This window comes from Theropithecus gelada, chromosome 4 (genome assembly GCF_003255815.1).
Source record: "Theropithecus gelada isolate Dixy chromosome 4, Tgel_1.0, whole genome shotgun sequence".
Taxonomy (NCBI): Eukaryota; Metazoa; Chordata; class Mammalia; order Primates; family Cercopithecidae; genus Theropithecus; species Theropithecus gelada.
This window is the reverse complement of record NC_037671.1, coordinates 41,297,523-41,313,901: the sequence shown is the minus strand read 5'-3', so window position 1 is coordinate 41,313,901 and position 16,379 is coordinate 41,297,523. Positions and strand designations below refer to the sequence as shown.

The following is a 16,379-nucleotide window of genomic DNA, read 5'->3' as shown; positions in this document are numbered from 1 at the left end:
CTTTCAAAACCAAGCTCCTATCTTTATAATCCATTAGCTCATTCTACAAATATTTATTGAGCTCTGACAATCCCCTGTGTGCTGTTGTGACAGCAGGAGAGTCAGCAGTTACAAAAAGACAGTCTTCACCCTGGAGAATCTTACATTCCAATAGTCAGGATTGGGGGTTGGGGCAGGGGGCACACACAAAACAAATAAACAAATATACACTATGCCAGGTGGGGAAAGTGCTATGAAGGAAAAGAGAGTAAGGGGACAGAGCGGCAACGGATAGTGCCCTCTTGGAAGCCTCTCCAATGAGGCCTCAGCACATCACCAGCCATCCCCTAAAGGTGAAAACTGCTTTCCATAGTTACCTGCACAGTGGAGTGTAAAAATGCTACTGTGTAAAGCATCGGCTTCCACATGGGTAAATTACTGATATCCAGAAGGTCCTGATTAATTCCTGCAAATGTTCTTTTCAAACCTGCGCGTACACCTTGGGGTGGCTCATTAGTGAATTTGAGAGAGGTCTGTCATCAAAAGAAAACAGTGGTTTTGTTTCTATAAATTACTATAAAGAATAAAATAGAAATTACAATATTAGGCTGAGTATCCTTTATCTGAAGTGCTTGGGACTAGAAGTGTTTTGAATTTCAGATTTTTTTCAGATTTTGGAATATTAGCATTAAATTGTTATATGAGCATTTCCTTTGAGCATTCTATTGGCACTGAGAATGTTTCAGATTTTGGAGCATTTCAGGTTTCGATTTTCAGATTTAGGATGCTCAACCTGTACATCAGAAAACAATATGTTTATGGTACATAAAGTGGGGGCAAAGTTCAGCACTGTATAAACTAAGTACATTGATCAGAGCTGAAACTCAATAAATTAGTACCAAGTCTTAGAGCTCTTCTATGGTAATATTTACTGTAGTCTAACCTTGATGTCAAGATTGTGATGATTATAGTATTATAGTATAAGATTTTGCAGTCCAGACTCTACAGGACCAAAAAGCCCTGTTGTGTTCTCATCTTTCAACAATGTCAATGATGCCATCTTTACTTCTATAACTCTCAATGAAAAGACATTTAGTAACAAACCTGAAGCAATGTAATTGGAAATCGATCATGAGGCTCCGTAGTTATCCATACTCGGAAAGAATCATCACTGGCTTCAGTGGTAATTAGTGTCTCTAGTAATTCTTCCATGAATTCCAGGCCAAGGTGGCAATTTTGTAGTAATACCCAACCACCCTGTATCCAAAAATGAGTTCATATTTATTTCTTGTAACTTTTTTGCTATGATTTTAATAAAACAAAATGTGCACTTTTTTTTTTAATAAAACCATGTGAATACTCTGTTTTGAACACATTTTTAAAAATTATATGTCAATACAGTAATTTCTCCGGCTATTAGTACAAGCTAATTACTTAGAATCAAGTGGGTTCAAAATGATAGTATTCTGCTACCCCTGGTTCAGAAAGGAACAGAAATTAAAACTTGAAGACAGACTTGTGTAAGTACAGTGTGTGCACCATCTAATGGTGGGAATGGGTATTTTGGAATCAGTGACTTAAGTTGTCCCGCCTAAGGTAAATCAGAACTGACTCACCCCCAAAACCAAGAAGACTGGTTCACAGTTATTCATAGTTACAAAGAAAGATACACATGATCTCATGAAAGTTGGAGACAATACATTTGGCGACATTTACTACCATAACGCTAAGCTTTATTCTTTATCATCACTCTCTTTCCACACTTTCCTGAAACCACATAACTTATTAAGCACTTTCTTTTTTTTTTTTTTTTTTTTTTGGAGACGGAGTCTCGCTGTGTCACCCAGGCTGGAGTGTAGTGGCGCGATCTCGGCTTACTGCAACCTCCGCCTCCCGGGTTCAAGCAATTCTCCTGCCTCAGCCTCCCGATTAGCTGGGATTACAGGCATGCGCCACCAAGCCCGGCTAATTAAGCACTTTCTAAATAAATACTTGATTAAACAAACTACCTTAAAAAAATATGTCACAAAACCATCACTGCCCTGTGAGAACATAGTTTCTTCACCAGACATTTTAATACCCTTATACAGGAATCAGCTATCTTGAACGACATAAAACTACAAAATAGTGAGCACGATAAATATATGGCAAGGCATATATACCGTGTCTCAACTGTAAGCGAAAATACAACTCACACCGGCTTAACTAGCAAAGGGGATGTGCCGTCTATACAATTGGGGATTCAGAGGAAGACAGCATTCAGGATTAGTTTGTGTCATCATGGACCCACTTACTTTCTGGTTCCCCACTCTGCATTCCACAATGCCAGCTTTATGCTAACCGTGGTGTCTCTCAAGGCAGCAACATGGCTGCACCTGCTCATGTCTGGTTTTCTTTTCTGATTATGCCATATAATCAATATTTACCCCACTTTGACAAACAGGGCATGGAAGTTATAAAGGCTAGCATTCCAAAGATGGTTAATGTGAACACAGTATTTAAATTAAAAAGTTTTGCACTCACAGAAACTAAAGAAATTATTTAAGGCCCAAAGTTAAACTGTCAAATCACTCAACAGAGTGAAACACTTGATCTGAGTAAAAATAATTACGTATAATTGCTTTGAGATATACATGTATAAATTAAATAAATTATTGAATTTAATTAAGTGATAAAGATTAAGGCTTAGGGCATTTGAGAATTAATGACTAGCTGGAAAATTTGATGACCCAAGCAGAGTTTTAGCCCATTAACCCTCTCTAGTCATTAATTTCCAGGGAAAAGCTGCACCAAAGTTTGTACAGACATTCTGAGATCAAAAGCTTAAAAATACACCAAGATCTTATTTTATTTTTATTTTTATCAATGGTATAATTTCTTATTACAGCTGAAAAGGCTATCTACAGAGCATTTCTAGAAAATTAATGTCCTGTGTATTTATTAGGTGCAATGGGAAATCTCTCTCAACACTCCATTCAGCTTGCAATTTTCAGTGAAAACCATTATCAATATTTAAACATAGCATCCTTAAATATTTCTTATTTGCCTGAAATGATCCATTAATGAAAAATGAAAGTCTGCCTTTAACTGAAAATGGAAATTTAACTGTCTCAATCTGTCACTCCTTAAGTACTACCTATTCATATTGATCATGAAATTCCAAGATTGCTAGAGCTGCATTCTTAGAAATCAGGTGTGTCTCCCAAATTACAAAACGAACAAAAAATCAGTGAAGGTAAAATGAAGCATATACTATAGAAAATGGAATAAGCTTTCCATGGGAATATCAGGAAGAAACTAGACTGAGGTTTAAAATTCACAGGTAATGGCGAATAGGAGCAGCTCCAGTCTTCAACTCCCAGCGCCAGCGACACAGAAGACCGGTGATTTCGGCATTTTCAACTGAGGTACTGGGTTCATCTCACTGGGGAGTGCCGGACGATCAGTACTGGTCAGCTGCTGCAGCCCGACCAGCGAGAGCTGAAGCAGGGCGAGGCATTGCCTCACCTGAGAAGCGCAAGGGGGAAGGGAATCCCTTTTCCTAGCCAGGGGAACTGAGACACACAACACCTGGAGAATCGGGTAACTCCCACCCCAATACTGCGCTTTGAGCAAACAGGCACACCAGGAGATCATATCCCACACCTGGCCGGGAGGGTCCCACACCCACGGAGCCTCCCTCATTGCTATTACAGCAGTCTGTGATCTACCGGCAAGGCAGCAGCGAGGCTGGGGGAGGGGCGCCCGCCATTGCTGAGGCTTAAGTAGGTAAACAAAGCTGCTGGGAAGCTCGAACTGGGTGGAGCTCACAGCAGCTCAAGGAAACCTGCCTGTCTCTGTAGACTCCACCTCTGGGGGCAGGGCACAGAAAACAATAACAAAGCAGCAGACACCTCTGCAGACGCAAACGACTCTGTCTGACAGCTTTGGAGAGAGCAGTGGATCTCCCAACACGGAGGTTGAGATCTGAGAAGGGACAGACTCCCTGCTCAAGCGGGTCCCTGACCCCTGAGTAGCCTAACTGGGAGACATCCCCCACTAGGGGCAGTCTGACACCCCACACCTCACAGGGTGGAGTACACCCCTGAGAGGAAGCTTCCAAAGCAAGAATCAGACAGGTACACTTGCTGTTCAGAAATATTCTATCTTCTGCAGCCTCTGCTGCTGTTACCCAGGCAAACAGGGTCTGGAGTGGACCTCAAGCAATCTCCAACAGACCTACAGCTGAGGGTCCTGACTGTTAGAAGGAAAACTATCAAACAGGAAGGACACCTACACCAAAACCCCATCAGTACATCACCATCATCAAAGACCAGAGGCAGATAAAACCACAAAGATGGGGAAAAAGCAGGGCAGAAAAGCTGGAAATTCAAAAAACAAGAGCGCATCTCCCCCGGCAAAGGAGCGCAGCTCATCGCCAGCAACGGATCAAAGCTGGACGGAGAATGACTTTGACGAGATGAGAGAAGAAGGCTTCAGTCCATCAAATTTCTCAGAGCTAAAGGAGGAATTACGTACCCAGCGCAAAGAAACTAAAAATCTTGAAAAAAAAGTGGAAGAATTGACGGCTAGACTAATTAATGCAGAGAAGGTCATAAACGAAATGAAAGAGATGAAAACCATGACACGAGAAATACGTGACAAATGCACAAGCTTCAGTAACTGACTCGATCAACTGGAAGAAAGAGTATCAGCAATTGAGGATCAAATGAATGAAATGAAGCGAGAAGAGAAACCAAAAGAAAAAAGAAGAAAAAGAAATGAACAAAGCCTGCAAGAAGTATGGGATTATGTAAAAAGACCAAATCTACGTCTGATTGGGGTGCCTGAAAGTGAGGGGGAAAATGGAACCAAGTTGGAAAACACTCTTCAGGATATCATCCAGGAGAACTTCCCCAACCTAGTAGGGCAGGCCAACATTCAAATCCAGGAAATACAGAGAACGCCACAAAGATACTCCTCGAGAAGAGCAACTCCAAGACACATAATTGCCAGATTCACCAAAGTTGAAATGAAGGAAAAAATCTTAAGGGCAGCCAGAGAGAAAGGTCGGGTTACCCACAAAGGGAAGCCCATCAGACTCACAGCAGATCTCTCGGCAGAAACTCTACAAGCCAGAAGAGAGTGGGGGCCAATATTCAACATTCTTAAAGAAAAGAATTTTAAACCCAGAATTTCATATCCAGCCAAACTAAGTTTCATAAGTGAAGGAGAAATAAAATCCTTTACAGATAAGCAAATGCTTAGAGATTTTGTCACCACTAGGCCTGCCTTACAAGAGACCCTGAAGGAAGCACTCAACATGGAAAGGAACAACCGGTACCAGCCATCTCAAAAACATGCCAAAATGTAAAGACCATCGAGGCTAGGAAGAAACTGCATCAACTAATGAGCAAAATAACCAGTTAATATCATAATGGCAGGATCAAGTTCACACATAACAATCTTAACCTTAAATGTAAATGGACTAAATGCTCCAATTAAGAGACACAGACTGGCAAACTGGATAAAGAGTCAAGACCCATCAGTCTGCTGTATTCGGGAGACCCATCTCACACGCAGAGACATACATAGGCTCAAAATAAAGGGATGGAGGAAGATTTACCAAGCAAATGGAGAACAAAAAAAAGAGGGGGTTGCAATACTAGTCTCTGATAAAACAGACTTTAAACCATCAAAGATCAAAAGAGACAAAGAAGGCCATTACATAATGGTAAAGGGATCAATTCAACAGGAAGAGCTAACTATCCTAAATATATATGCACCCAATACAGGAGCACCCAGATTCATAAAGCAAGTCCTTAGAGACTTACAAAGAGACTTAGACTCCCATACAATAATAATGGGAGACTTCAACACTCCATTGTCAACATTAGACAGATCAACGAGACAGAAAGTTAACAAGGATATCCAGGAATTGAACTCATCTCTGCAGCAAGCAGACCTAATAGACATCTATAGAACTCTCCACCCCAAATCAACAGAATATACATTCTTCTCAGCACCACATCGTACTTATTCCAAAATTGACCACGTAATTGGAAGTAAAGCACTCCTCAGCAAATGTACAAGAACAGAAATTATAACAAACTGTCTCTCAGACCACAGTGCAATCAAACTAGAACTCAGGACTAAGAAACTCAATCAAAACCGCTCAACTACATGGAAACTGAACAACCTGCTCCTGAATGACTACTGGGTACATAACGAAATGAAGGCAGAAATAAAGATGTTCTTTGAAACCAATGAGAACAAAGATACAACATACCAGAATCTCTGGGACACATTTAAAGCAGTGTGTAGAGGGAAATTTATAGCACTAAATGCTCACAAGAGAAAGCAGGAAAGATCTAAAATTGACACTCTAACATCGCAATTAAAAGAACTAGAGAAGCAAGAGCAAACACATTCGAAAGCTAGCAGAAGGCTAGAAATAACTAAGATCAGAGCAGAACTGAAGGAGATAGAGACACAAAAAACCCTCCAAAAAATCAATGAATCCAGGAGTTCGTTTTTTGAAAAGATCAACAAAATTGACAGACCACTAGCAAGACTAATAAAGAAGAAAAGAGAGAAGAATCAAATCGACGCAATTAAAAATGAAAAAGGGGATATCACCACCGACCCCACAGAAATACAAACTACCATCAGAGAATACTATAAACACCTCTACGCAAATAAACTGGAAAATCTAGAAGAAATGGATAATTTCCTGGACACTTACACTCTTCCAAGACTAAACCAGGAAGAAGTTGAATCCCTGAATAGACCAATAGCAGGCTCTGAAATCGAGGCAACAATTAATAGCCTACCAACCAAAAAAAGTCCAGGACCAGATGGATTCACAGCTGAATTCTACCAGAGGTACAAGGAGGAGTTGGTACCATTCCTTTTGAAACTATTCCAATCAATAGAAAAAGAGGGAATCCTCCCTAACTCATTTTATGAGGCCAACATCATCCTGATACCAAAGCCTGGCAGAGATACAACAAAAAAAGAGAATTTTAGACCAATATCCCTGATGAACATCGATGCAAAAATCCTCAATAAAATACTGGCAAACCGGATTCAGCAACACATCAAAAAGCTTATCCACCATGATCAAGTGGGCTTCATCCCTGGGATGCAAGGCTGGTTCAACATTCGCAAATCAATAAACATAATCCAGCATATAAACAGAACCAAAGACAAGAACCACATGATTATTTCAATAGATGCAGAAAAGGCTTTTGACAAAATTCAACAGCCCTTCATGCTAAAAACGCTCAATAAATTCGGTATTGATGGAACGTACCTCAAAATAATAAGAGCTATTTATGACAAACCCACAGCCAATATCATACTGAATGGGCAAAAACTGGAAAAATTCCCTTTGAAAACTGGCACAAGACAGGGATGCCCTCTCTCACCACTCCTATTCAACATAGTGTTGGAAGTTCTGGCTAGGGCAATCAGGCAAGAGAAAGAAATCAAGGGTATTCAGTTAGGAAAAGAAGAAGTCAAATTGTCCCTCTTTGCAGATGACATGATTGTATATTTAGAAAACCCCATTGTCTCAGCCCAAAATCTCCTTAAGCTGATAAGCAACTTCAGCAAAGTCTCAGGATACAAAATTAATGTGCAAAAATCACAAGCATTCTTATACACTAGTAACAGACAAACAGAGAGCCAAATCATGAATGAACTTCCATTCACAATTGCTTCAAAGAGAATAAAATACCTAGGAATCCAACTTACAAGGGATGTAAAGGACCTCTTCAAGGAGAACTACAAACCACTGCTCAGTGAAATAAAAGAGGACACAAACAAATGGAAGAACATACCATGCTCATGGATAGGAAGAATCAATATCGTGAAAATGGCCATACTGCCCAAGGTAATTTATAGATTCAATGCCATCCCCATCAAGCTACCAATGAGTTTCTTCACAGAATTGGAAAAAACTGCTTTAAAGTTCATATGGAACCAAAAAAGAGCCCGCATCTCCAAGACAATCCTAAGTCAAAAGAACAAAGCTGGAGGCATCACGCTACCTGACTTCAAACTATACTACAAGGCTACAGTAACCAAAACAGCATGGTACTGGTACCAAAACAGAGATATAGACCAATGGAACAGAACAGAGTCCTCAGAAATAATACCACACATCTACAGCCATCTGATCTTTGACAAACCTGAGAGAAACAAGAAATGGGGAAAGGATTCCCTATTTAATAAATGGTGCTGGGAAAATTGGCTAGCCATAAGTAGAAAGCTGAAACTGGATCCTTTCCTTACTCCTTATACGAAAATTAATTCAAGATGGATTAGAGACTTAAATGTTAGACCTAATACCATAAAAATCCTAGAGGAAAATCTAGGTAGTACCATTCAGGACATAGGCATGGGCAAAGACTTCATGTCTAAAACACCAAAAGCAACGGCAGCAAAAGCCAAAATTGACAAATGGGATCTCATTAAATTAAAGAGCTTCTGCACAGCAAAAGAAACTACCATCAGAGTGAACAGGCAACCTACAGAATGGGAGAAAATTTTTGCAATCTACTCATCTGACAAAGGGCTAATATCCAGAACCTACAAAGAACTCCAACAAATTTACAAGAAAAAAACAAACAACCCCATCAAAAAGTGGGCAAAGGATATGAATAGACATTTCTCAAAAGAAGACATTCATACAGCCAACAAACACATGAAAAAATGCTCATCATCACTGGCCATCAGAGAAATGCAAATCAAAACCACAATGAGATACCATCTCACACCAGTTAGAATGGCGATCATTCAAAAGTCAGGAAACAACAGGTGCTGGAGAGGATGTGGAGAAATAGGAACACTTTTACACTGTTGGTGGGATTGTAAACTAGTTCAACCATTATGGAAAACAGTATGGCGATTCCTCAAGGATCTAGAACTAGATGTACCATATGACCCAGCCATCCCATTACTGGGTATATACCCAAAGGATTATAAATTATGCTGCTATAAAGACACATGCACACGTATGTTTATTGCAGCACTATTCACAATAGCAAAGACTTGGAATCAACCCAAATGTCCATCAGTGACAGATTGGATTAAGAAAATGTGGCATATATACACCATGGAATACTATGCAGCCATAAAAAAGGATGAGTTTGTGTCCTTTGTAGGGACATGGATGCAGCTGGAATCCATCATTCTTAGCAAACTATCACAAGAACAGAAAACCAAACACCGCATGTTCTCACTCATAGGTGGGAACTGAACAATGAGATCACTTGGACTCGGGAAGGGGAACATCACACACCGGGGCCTATCATGGGGAGGGGGGCGGGGGGAGGGATTGCATTGGGAGTTATACCTGATGTAAATGACGAGTTGATGGGTGCAGCACACCAACAAGGCACAAGTATACATATGTAACAAACCTGCACGTTATGCATATGTACCCTACAACTTACAGTATAATAATAATAAATAAATTAAAAAAAAAAAAAAAAAAATTCACAGGTAATGATAAGCAAAAATGGAAAAATCAGGATTGAGCATCACGAGAAGAAGGTGGTAACATCCATGACTGTGGGGTTTCCAGCAATAATGTTGCAGCAGGAGCAATCTCTTGTCACATACCTGCTGCATTGACATCTGGATCAGCTTTCGAGCATGTACTTCTTGTCCTTGCCCCATTGAGATAGTTCTACATTCTGTAACATAGGAGAAAGTTCACTATGATAAAACATAACTCTTACAGCAGGATTAGAATGAAAAATTAAATTCTGAATGATTATAGCCTCCTTCTATTGTTTCTAAGAAAAAAATCTTTGCTGTTCAAACAGGCCTGGCCTTTGGTTGTGTGGATCAGAGAAATTCATGGAGCAGAGACCTGAAGGCACCACCCGGAAAGGCGAGGGTTGGGGGTCAGGAAGGGAGAAAAAAAGGCACATATGGTGAGAGTTTGAGATTCTTTGGAGACAATGAGGAACAAGATTAATGGTGGGAGAGGCAGTTACAATGCTATCACAGGGATTTGGAGGGAAAAAGAATTTTTTAGTTTTGCTGTAAGTTTTGGTTAGAATCCTTTTTGTTATTTTAGCAGATGCTTCTGTAAAGTTTAATTTTCTGTTGATTCCTTTTAGATATCAGGCTCACAGTGGTTTCTGTCTGCTTGTTTTGGATTTTTTCGTATGTTTGATCGTTTTTCTGAGATGAAATCTGAGACAGTTCGGCCCTGTGATGGGTACATTCAGGGGCAACCGTCTAAGACCTAGTTCTCAGCTGCTCCTCAGATTAAATCACCACCTTGGAACTAAACATGAAAACACTCCAGGATGAGAAATGTCATAATTCCAGAGATAATGCACCATTTAGGACCAGATGTCCCAGGCAGAGAACCATACTTGTGCTCTGCCACGTGAATTAGCTAAATTGAAGAAGTCTGAGAATCATGTTTACACAACCGCAATTAGAAATTATCTTTTAGGCAAGCCCTTGTAGGCCCCAATTTTCTTGGGTTCTAGAGGCATAATCACTGTACAAGGAAAAGCGATCAATGGAGACATTGTGAACCAGTGTATGTTTGTGGGAACTGCTGGTAGAGACTATAAGAGGCTGGAGACTTCATGGGGGTGGGGAGAGAAGTACGTCAGAAACCAGAAACATTGTCAGGATACACCATTTAAATGGCATCCTGTGGTTAATAGCCACATCTTCCGAGAAGATCTGCAGGGTGCAAAATTAGGGATTATTTGTGGGCTCAGGGTCACAGGGAGACACTTTGCAATGACAGCCTGAGGAGGATGGAAGAGCACTCACTGCTTGGAGAATCAGGAATTGAAATAGGCCAAGTGTTAACAAGCAAAGGTGGATTTTCCCACCCAAGTCCCCATGAATCTCTCCAGCTCCTAAGGGGAATCTGGCACCTGAAAAGAATCCCACCCAGCCTATAAAAGCAGAAGAAAGGAGAGGAGTGACTTGAATGAGAGGAGCCTCTGGATCCTGGATAGATATCGAGCCCCACTTATTTCAGAAGAACACACAAATGTTCAATAGATCAATGAAGGAGAGTGACAGGCTCAAAAAGTATTAACACATGAGTGTGAGCCACAGCCTCTCTGTCTTCATCCAACTCCTCTGAAACACACCTTCTAAAAGGAAGGTCTGGTTTTAGTTCAGGTGACCCTGGCATAGTTGTTGCTTGATCCAGATATTGGGTCAAGAGGTAATTTACAGGCATCCCTTCATATTCAGAATCTGACCACTTCCCAACTCTGCTTTTATTTCCTGGCCTAAGTGTCCACCACCTCTTGCCTGGATTCTTGGAATGGCCTCCCAACTGGTGGCAACCTCACTCCCACCCTTGTCCTCTACTAGCTATTCTTCCTGCAGCAGCCAGAGGGGTCTCTCAAGTCCTAAGTCAGATTACATTCATCCTCTGCTCAGAACCATCCAATGGCTTCCCATTGCAGCCAAGGCAAAATCCAAAATCCAAACCAAAGTTCTTATTTACGGTCTATAAGGCCCTACACAATCAGTCCCTGCTACTGCTGCCACACACCACCCCCACCCCCACCCAACACACACACACAAACACCTTTTCTTATCTCACCACCCCATCTATTCACTTTTCTCCAGCCATAGCAGCCTCCTCGCCAGAACCTCCCCAGCCTCATTGCTGTTCCCTCCTTCAGAGTTCCAGACTCACTCCCTTCACATCTCAGGTTTTTCTCCCCCTATCAGCAAGGCTTTCCTGACGGTCCTGGTCCTATCTAAAACAGCACACCTCTCCTATCACTCCGTCCTTTCCCCTGCTTCTTAGCATATTTCATATTTTTTTCTTAGCATATTATGTACTACCTTGTTTATCAATTACTGTCTGTTTTATGTCCAGTCTAGAATATCAGCTAGGGACTTAGTTAGACACGGTGGCCAACCCAGCACCTAGCCAGTGCCTGGCACTCAACAGATGCTCAATAAATATATATTTCTGAACCTTTGAAATTGAGATATAATTTCCATATAAATTATGAAGTATATACTTTATTATAAAGTATATACTTTATTATAAAGTATATACTTCAATATTTTAAAATATATTTATAGAGTTGTATAAGTATCACTACTGTCAAATCATCTAATTCCAGAACATTTTCATCAACTCCAAAAGAAATCCCATACCCATTAGCAGTCACTTCCCATTCCCCCCTCCCACCCCAGCAATCACAAATCTACTTTGTTTCTATTCCAGACATTTCATTAAAATGGAATTATGCAGTATATGGTCTTTTATGTCTATCTTCCTTCAGTTAGCATGCTTTCAAGGTTCATCCACACTGTAGCATGTATTACTTCATTCCTTTTTATGGCTGAATAATAGTTCACAGCATGGATATACCACATTTTTTTTTTTTCCATTCATCAGCACCAGATGTTTGGGTTGTTTTCACTTTTTAGCAGTATGAGTAATGCTGCCATGAACATTCACATACAAGTTTTTGGGTGGATGTATATTTTCAGTTTTGTGGGGTATATACTCAGAGGCAAGTTTGTTGAGTCATGAGATAACCCTATCTTTAACTTTTTGAGAAACTGCTAGACTGTTTTCCAAAGCAGCTGCACCATTTTACATTTCCATTGGCAATGTATGAATGTTCTAATTTTTCCACATCCTTACCAATGCTTGCTGTTGTCCCTGTCTTTGATTATAGCTATCTTAGCGGGAATGAAGAAATAGCTCATTGTGGTTTTAATCTGCATTTCCCTAATAACTAATGATGCTGAGTATTTTTTCGTGTGTTTATTGGCCATTTGTATGTCTTCCTTGTAGAAATATCCACTCAAATCCTTTGCCCATTTTTAAATTGGGTAATTTGACTATTGTTGAGTTGTAAGAGCTCTTTATATATTCTGGATACTAGACCCTTAACAGATGTATGATTTGCAAATATTTTCTCCTATTTTATAGGTTGTCCTTTGATGGTGCCCTCTGAAGCACAAAGTTTTACACTTTGATGAAGTCCAATTTATCAATATTTCCTTTTATTGCTTATGTTTTTGGTTTCATATGTAGAAAAGCATTGCCTAATCCACGGCCACAAAGATTTACTCCTTTTTTTTTTTTACTAAGTGTGTTATGGTTTTAGTGTTTACAGTTAAATCCCTGATTCATTTTGAGTTGATTTTTGTGTATGTTGTGATGTAAAAACCAAACTTCATTCCTTTACAAATGCTTATCAGTTCTTCCAGCACCGTTTGTTAAGAAGATTGTCTTTTCCCACATTGCATGGTCTTAGAACCCTTGTTGAAAACCACCTGACCATAATACATGAGGGCTGGGTTTATTTCGGGACTCTCAATTCTGCATTGAGATATATATTCTTTGCAATGATATATATCTTTATGCATATATCACACTCTTTTAATTACTGTAGCTTTGTAGTAAGTCTTGATTTTGGGAAGCGTAAGTCCTATAGCTTTGTTCTTCCTTTTCAAGATTGTTTTAGCTACCTTGGGTCTCATGAATTTCTATATAAATTTTAGAATCAGTTTGTCAATTTCTATTTTTAAAAAAGGCTGTTGGGATTTTGATAGGGATTGAGTTAAATCTCTTGATCTCTTAGATGAGTACTGCCATCTTACTGAAGTCTACTGATCCATGAACAAACTGGATGTCTTTCCATTTATTTAGGTATTTAATTTTTTAACTTTTTTTTTAGTTTTCAATGTACAAATCTTCTACTTATTTTATTGAATTTATTCCTAAGTATTTTATTTTTAATCATATTGTAAACGAATTGTAATGTGTTTATGATTTCGTTTTTGAATTGTTCTTGCCAGTGCATAGAAATACAATAGCTTTTAAATATTGATCTTGTATCCTACAATCTTGCTGAACTCATCTATTAGCTCTAATTGTTTTTTGGTAAACAACTTATCATTTTTTATGTACAAATTCATGTCACAATCATAGAGGCCGTTTTACTTCTTCCTTTCCAATGTAGATGGCTTTTTGTTCTTTGCCTGGTCTGACTGCCCTATCTAGAACCTCCAGTACAATGCTGAATAGAAGTTCTAAGAGTAGACATCCTTGTCTTTCTCCTGATCTTTGGGAGAAGACATTCAGTCTTTTATCATTAAGTGTGATATTAACTGTGAGTTTTTTGTAGGTGCCTTTTATCAGGTTGAGAAAATTTCCTCTTATTCCTAGTTGGCTAAGCATATTTATCAATGTTTTCAATGCTTTTTTGCATCTGCATTGAACTAAATGTTTATGCTCCCCTAAAATTCATATGTTGAAACCTAAACCCCAAGGTGATGGTACTAGGAAGTGACAAGACATTAAGAGCGGGATTAGTGACCTTATAAAAGATGCCCAAGAGAGACCTCTTGTTCCACCATGTGAAGACACAATGAGAAGTCATCTACAAAATAGGAAACAGGCCCTGATTTTATCAGCTACCGAATCTGCCAGGGTCTTGATCTTGGACTCTCAGCCTCCAGAACTATGAGAAATACATTTCTGCTGCTTATAAGCTACCCAGTCCATGGTATTTTGTTGCAGCAGCTCAGATAGATTAAGACAGCATCTGTTGAGATGATCATGTGGTTGTTGTCTATTATTCTATTAATATGGTATATTACATTGATTGATATTCATATGTTTAACCAATCTCATACTCCTGGGAGTAATTCACTTGGTCATAGCGTATAATGTTTTTATATGGTGCTGCATTTGGTTTGATAATATTTTAGTTGAGAATTTTGCTTCTATGTTTATAAGGGATAGTAGTCTGTAGTTTTTTGTGTGTATGTGATGTCTTTGTTTGCATTTGGTATCATGGTAATACTGGTATCAGAATGGGTTGAAAAGCGTTCTCTCCTCTTTTGTTTTTTAGGAAAGCTTGAGAAAAACTAGTGCTATTCTTTAAAAATTTGCTAGAATTCACCAATGAAGCCATCTGGGACTGAGATTCCTTTTGTGGGATTTTTTTTTTTTTTTAATTAATGAATCAATCTCCATACTACTTATGGCTCTATTCAGATTTTCTACTTCTTCATGAGTCAGTTTCAATAGTTATCTCTAATAATTTTTCCATTTCATCTGTGTTATCCAATTTGTTGGCATAATTGTTCATAGTATTCCCTTAGGAGTTTTTAAATTTTGGTGAGGTCAATAGTTACATCCCTTTTTCATTGCTGATTTTAATCATCTTCACTTTATCTTCTTTATTCTTGGTTAGTTTAGCTAAACATTTGTCAATTTTATTGATCTTTCAAAAAAGATACTTTTAGCTTCTTGATTCTTTGTTGTTTTTCTATTTTCTGGCTTTTTTTGCTCACATATTTATTATTTCTTTTCTTTTGACTGCTTTGAGTTTAGTTTGCTCTTCTTTTCTAAGTTTCTTAATGTGGAAGGTTGTTACTGATTTGTAATCTTTCTTCATTTAATATAAGGTAATAAATATTTTATATCTTTTCTGAATGGCCTGGGGAAAAAAAAAGATTGATTGGCATTGAAAAAGTGAGAAACATTCCCACTCAAGAAAGGAAAGGGGCCAATGAGACAAGAAACAGCATAGGCTGAGTTTTTAGAGGTGGGGGCGAGGACTGCCAAGACATCATAAGGGGGACTCTCAAGAGAAGCATGTATGCAGGAAACATTGGAGGAAGTGTGGCTGCAAGTGATACAGTATAATTACACTTTGGTGGTTTATGTTTTGTTTTAATTGTTTGAATTTGAAAGACTTTAGTAAAATTTTGACTGCCTTTATATTCCTTTCCAAAATTAGGCTTGTGTCTCTTCCACCTTTTTTTTTTTTTGGACTTACTTCTAACTAAATAATATATGTTCACATTAGAAGGTTTGAAAAATACAGGAGCATATAAAGAAGGAAATAAAAATCACCAATATTCCTCTCTAGAGATCTTTATTCTAATCCTTTTAATATGCATAATCCACAATCCCTTATCTTCATTTAAAAATTCAGAAAGCTCTGAAAACGGTAAATCATTTTGGAGGCAAAAGCTCTCCTGAACAGATGTGAGGCTCTTTATAGTCTTTATTTATCCCTATCTTCCTGAATATTTATATCTTAGCTGCAGTGTATTATATAATATATGGAATATTACCTTCTAAAAACCAGAACATTCTGATTTCTGAAGCATATCTGGCCCCAAGGGTTTGTAGACCTACCTATATTAAAATTTATATATGTATATATGTATTATACATTATTTTATTTTATTTTATTTTATTTTATTTTTTGAGATAGAATCTTGCTCTGTCGCCCAGGCTGGAGTGCAGTGGCACAATCTCGGCTCACTGCAACCTCCACCTCCCGGGTTCAAGAGATTCTCGGCCGGGCGTGGTGGCTCAAGCCTGTAATCCCAGCACTTTGGGAGGCCGAGACGGGCGGATCATGAGG

At 38.9% G+C, this 16,379-nt stretch overlaps 1 protein-coding gene across 2 annotated transcripts in view; it reads right to left on the bottom strand.

Annotated features, from left to right (window-relative positions):
- Positions 1-16,379, bottom strand: part of DNAH8 (dynein axonemal heavy chain 8) — a 322,639-nt gene that overhangs the window by 57,969 nt on the left and 248,291 nt on the right. For both annotated transcript variants that reach the window (XM_025382614.1, XM_025382615.1), the window contains 3 exons: positions 9,589-9,662; positions 1,084-1,236; positions 357-512 (listed from right to left, as the gene is read on the bottom strand). In XM_025382614.1, coding sequence (XP_025238399.1) covers positions 357-512; positions 1,084-1,236; positions 9,589-9,662 — 383 coding nt within the window. The remainder of the gene's footprint in view (positions 1-356; positions 513-1,083; positions 1,237-9,588; positions 9,663-16,379) is intronic.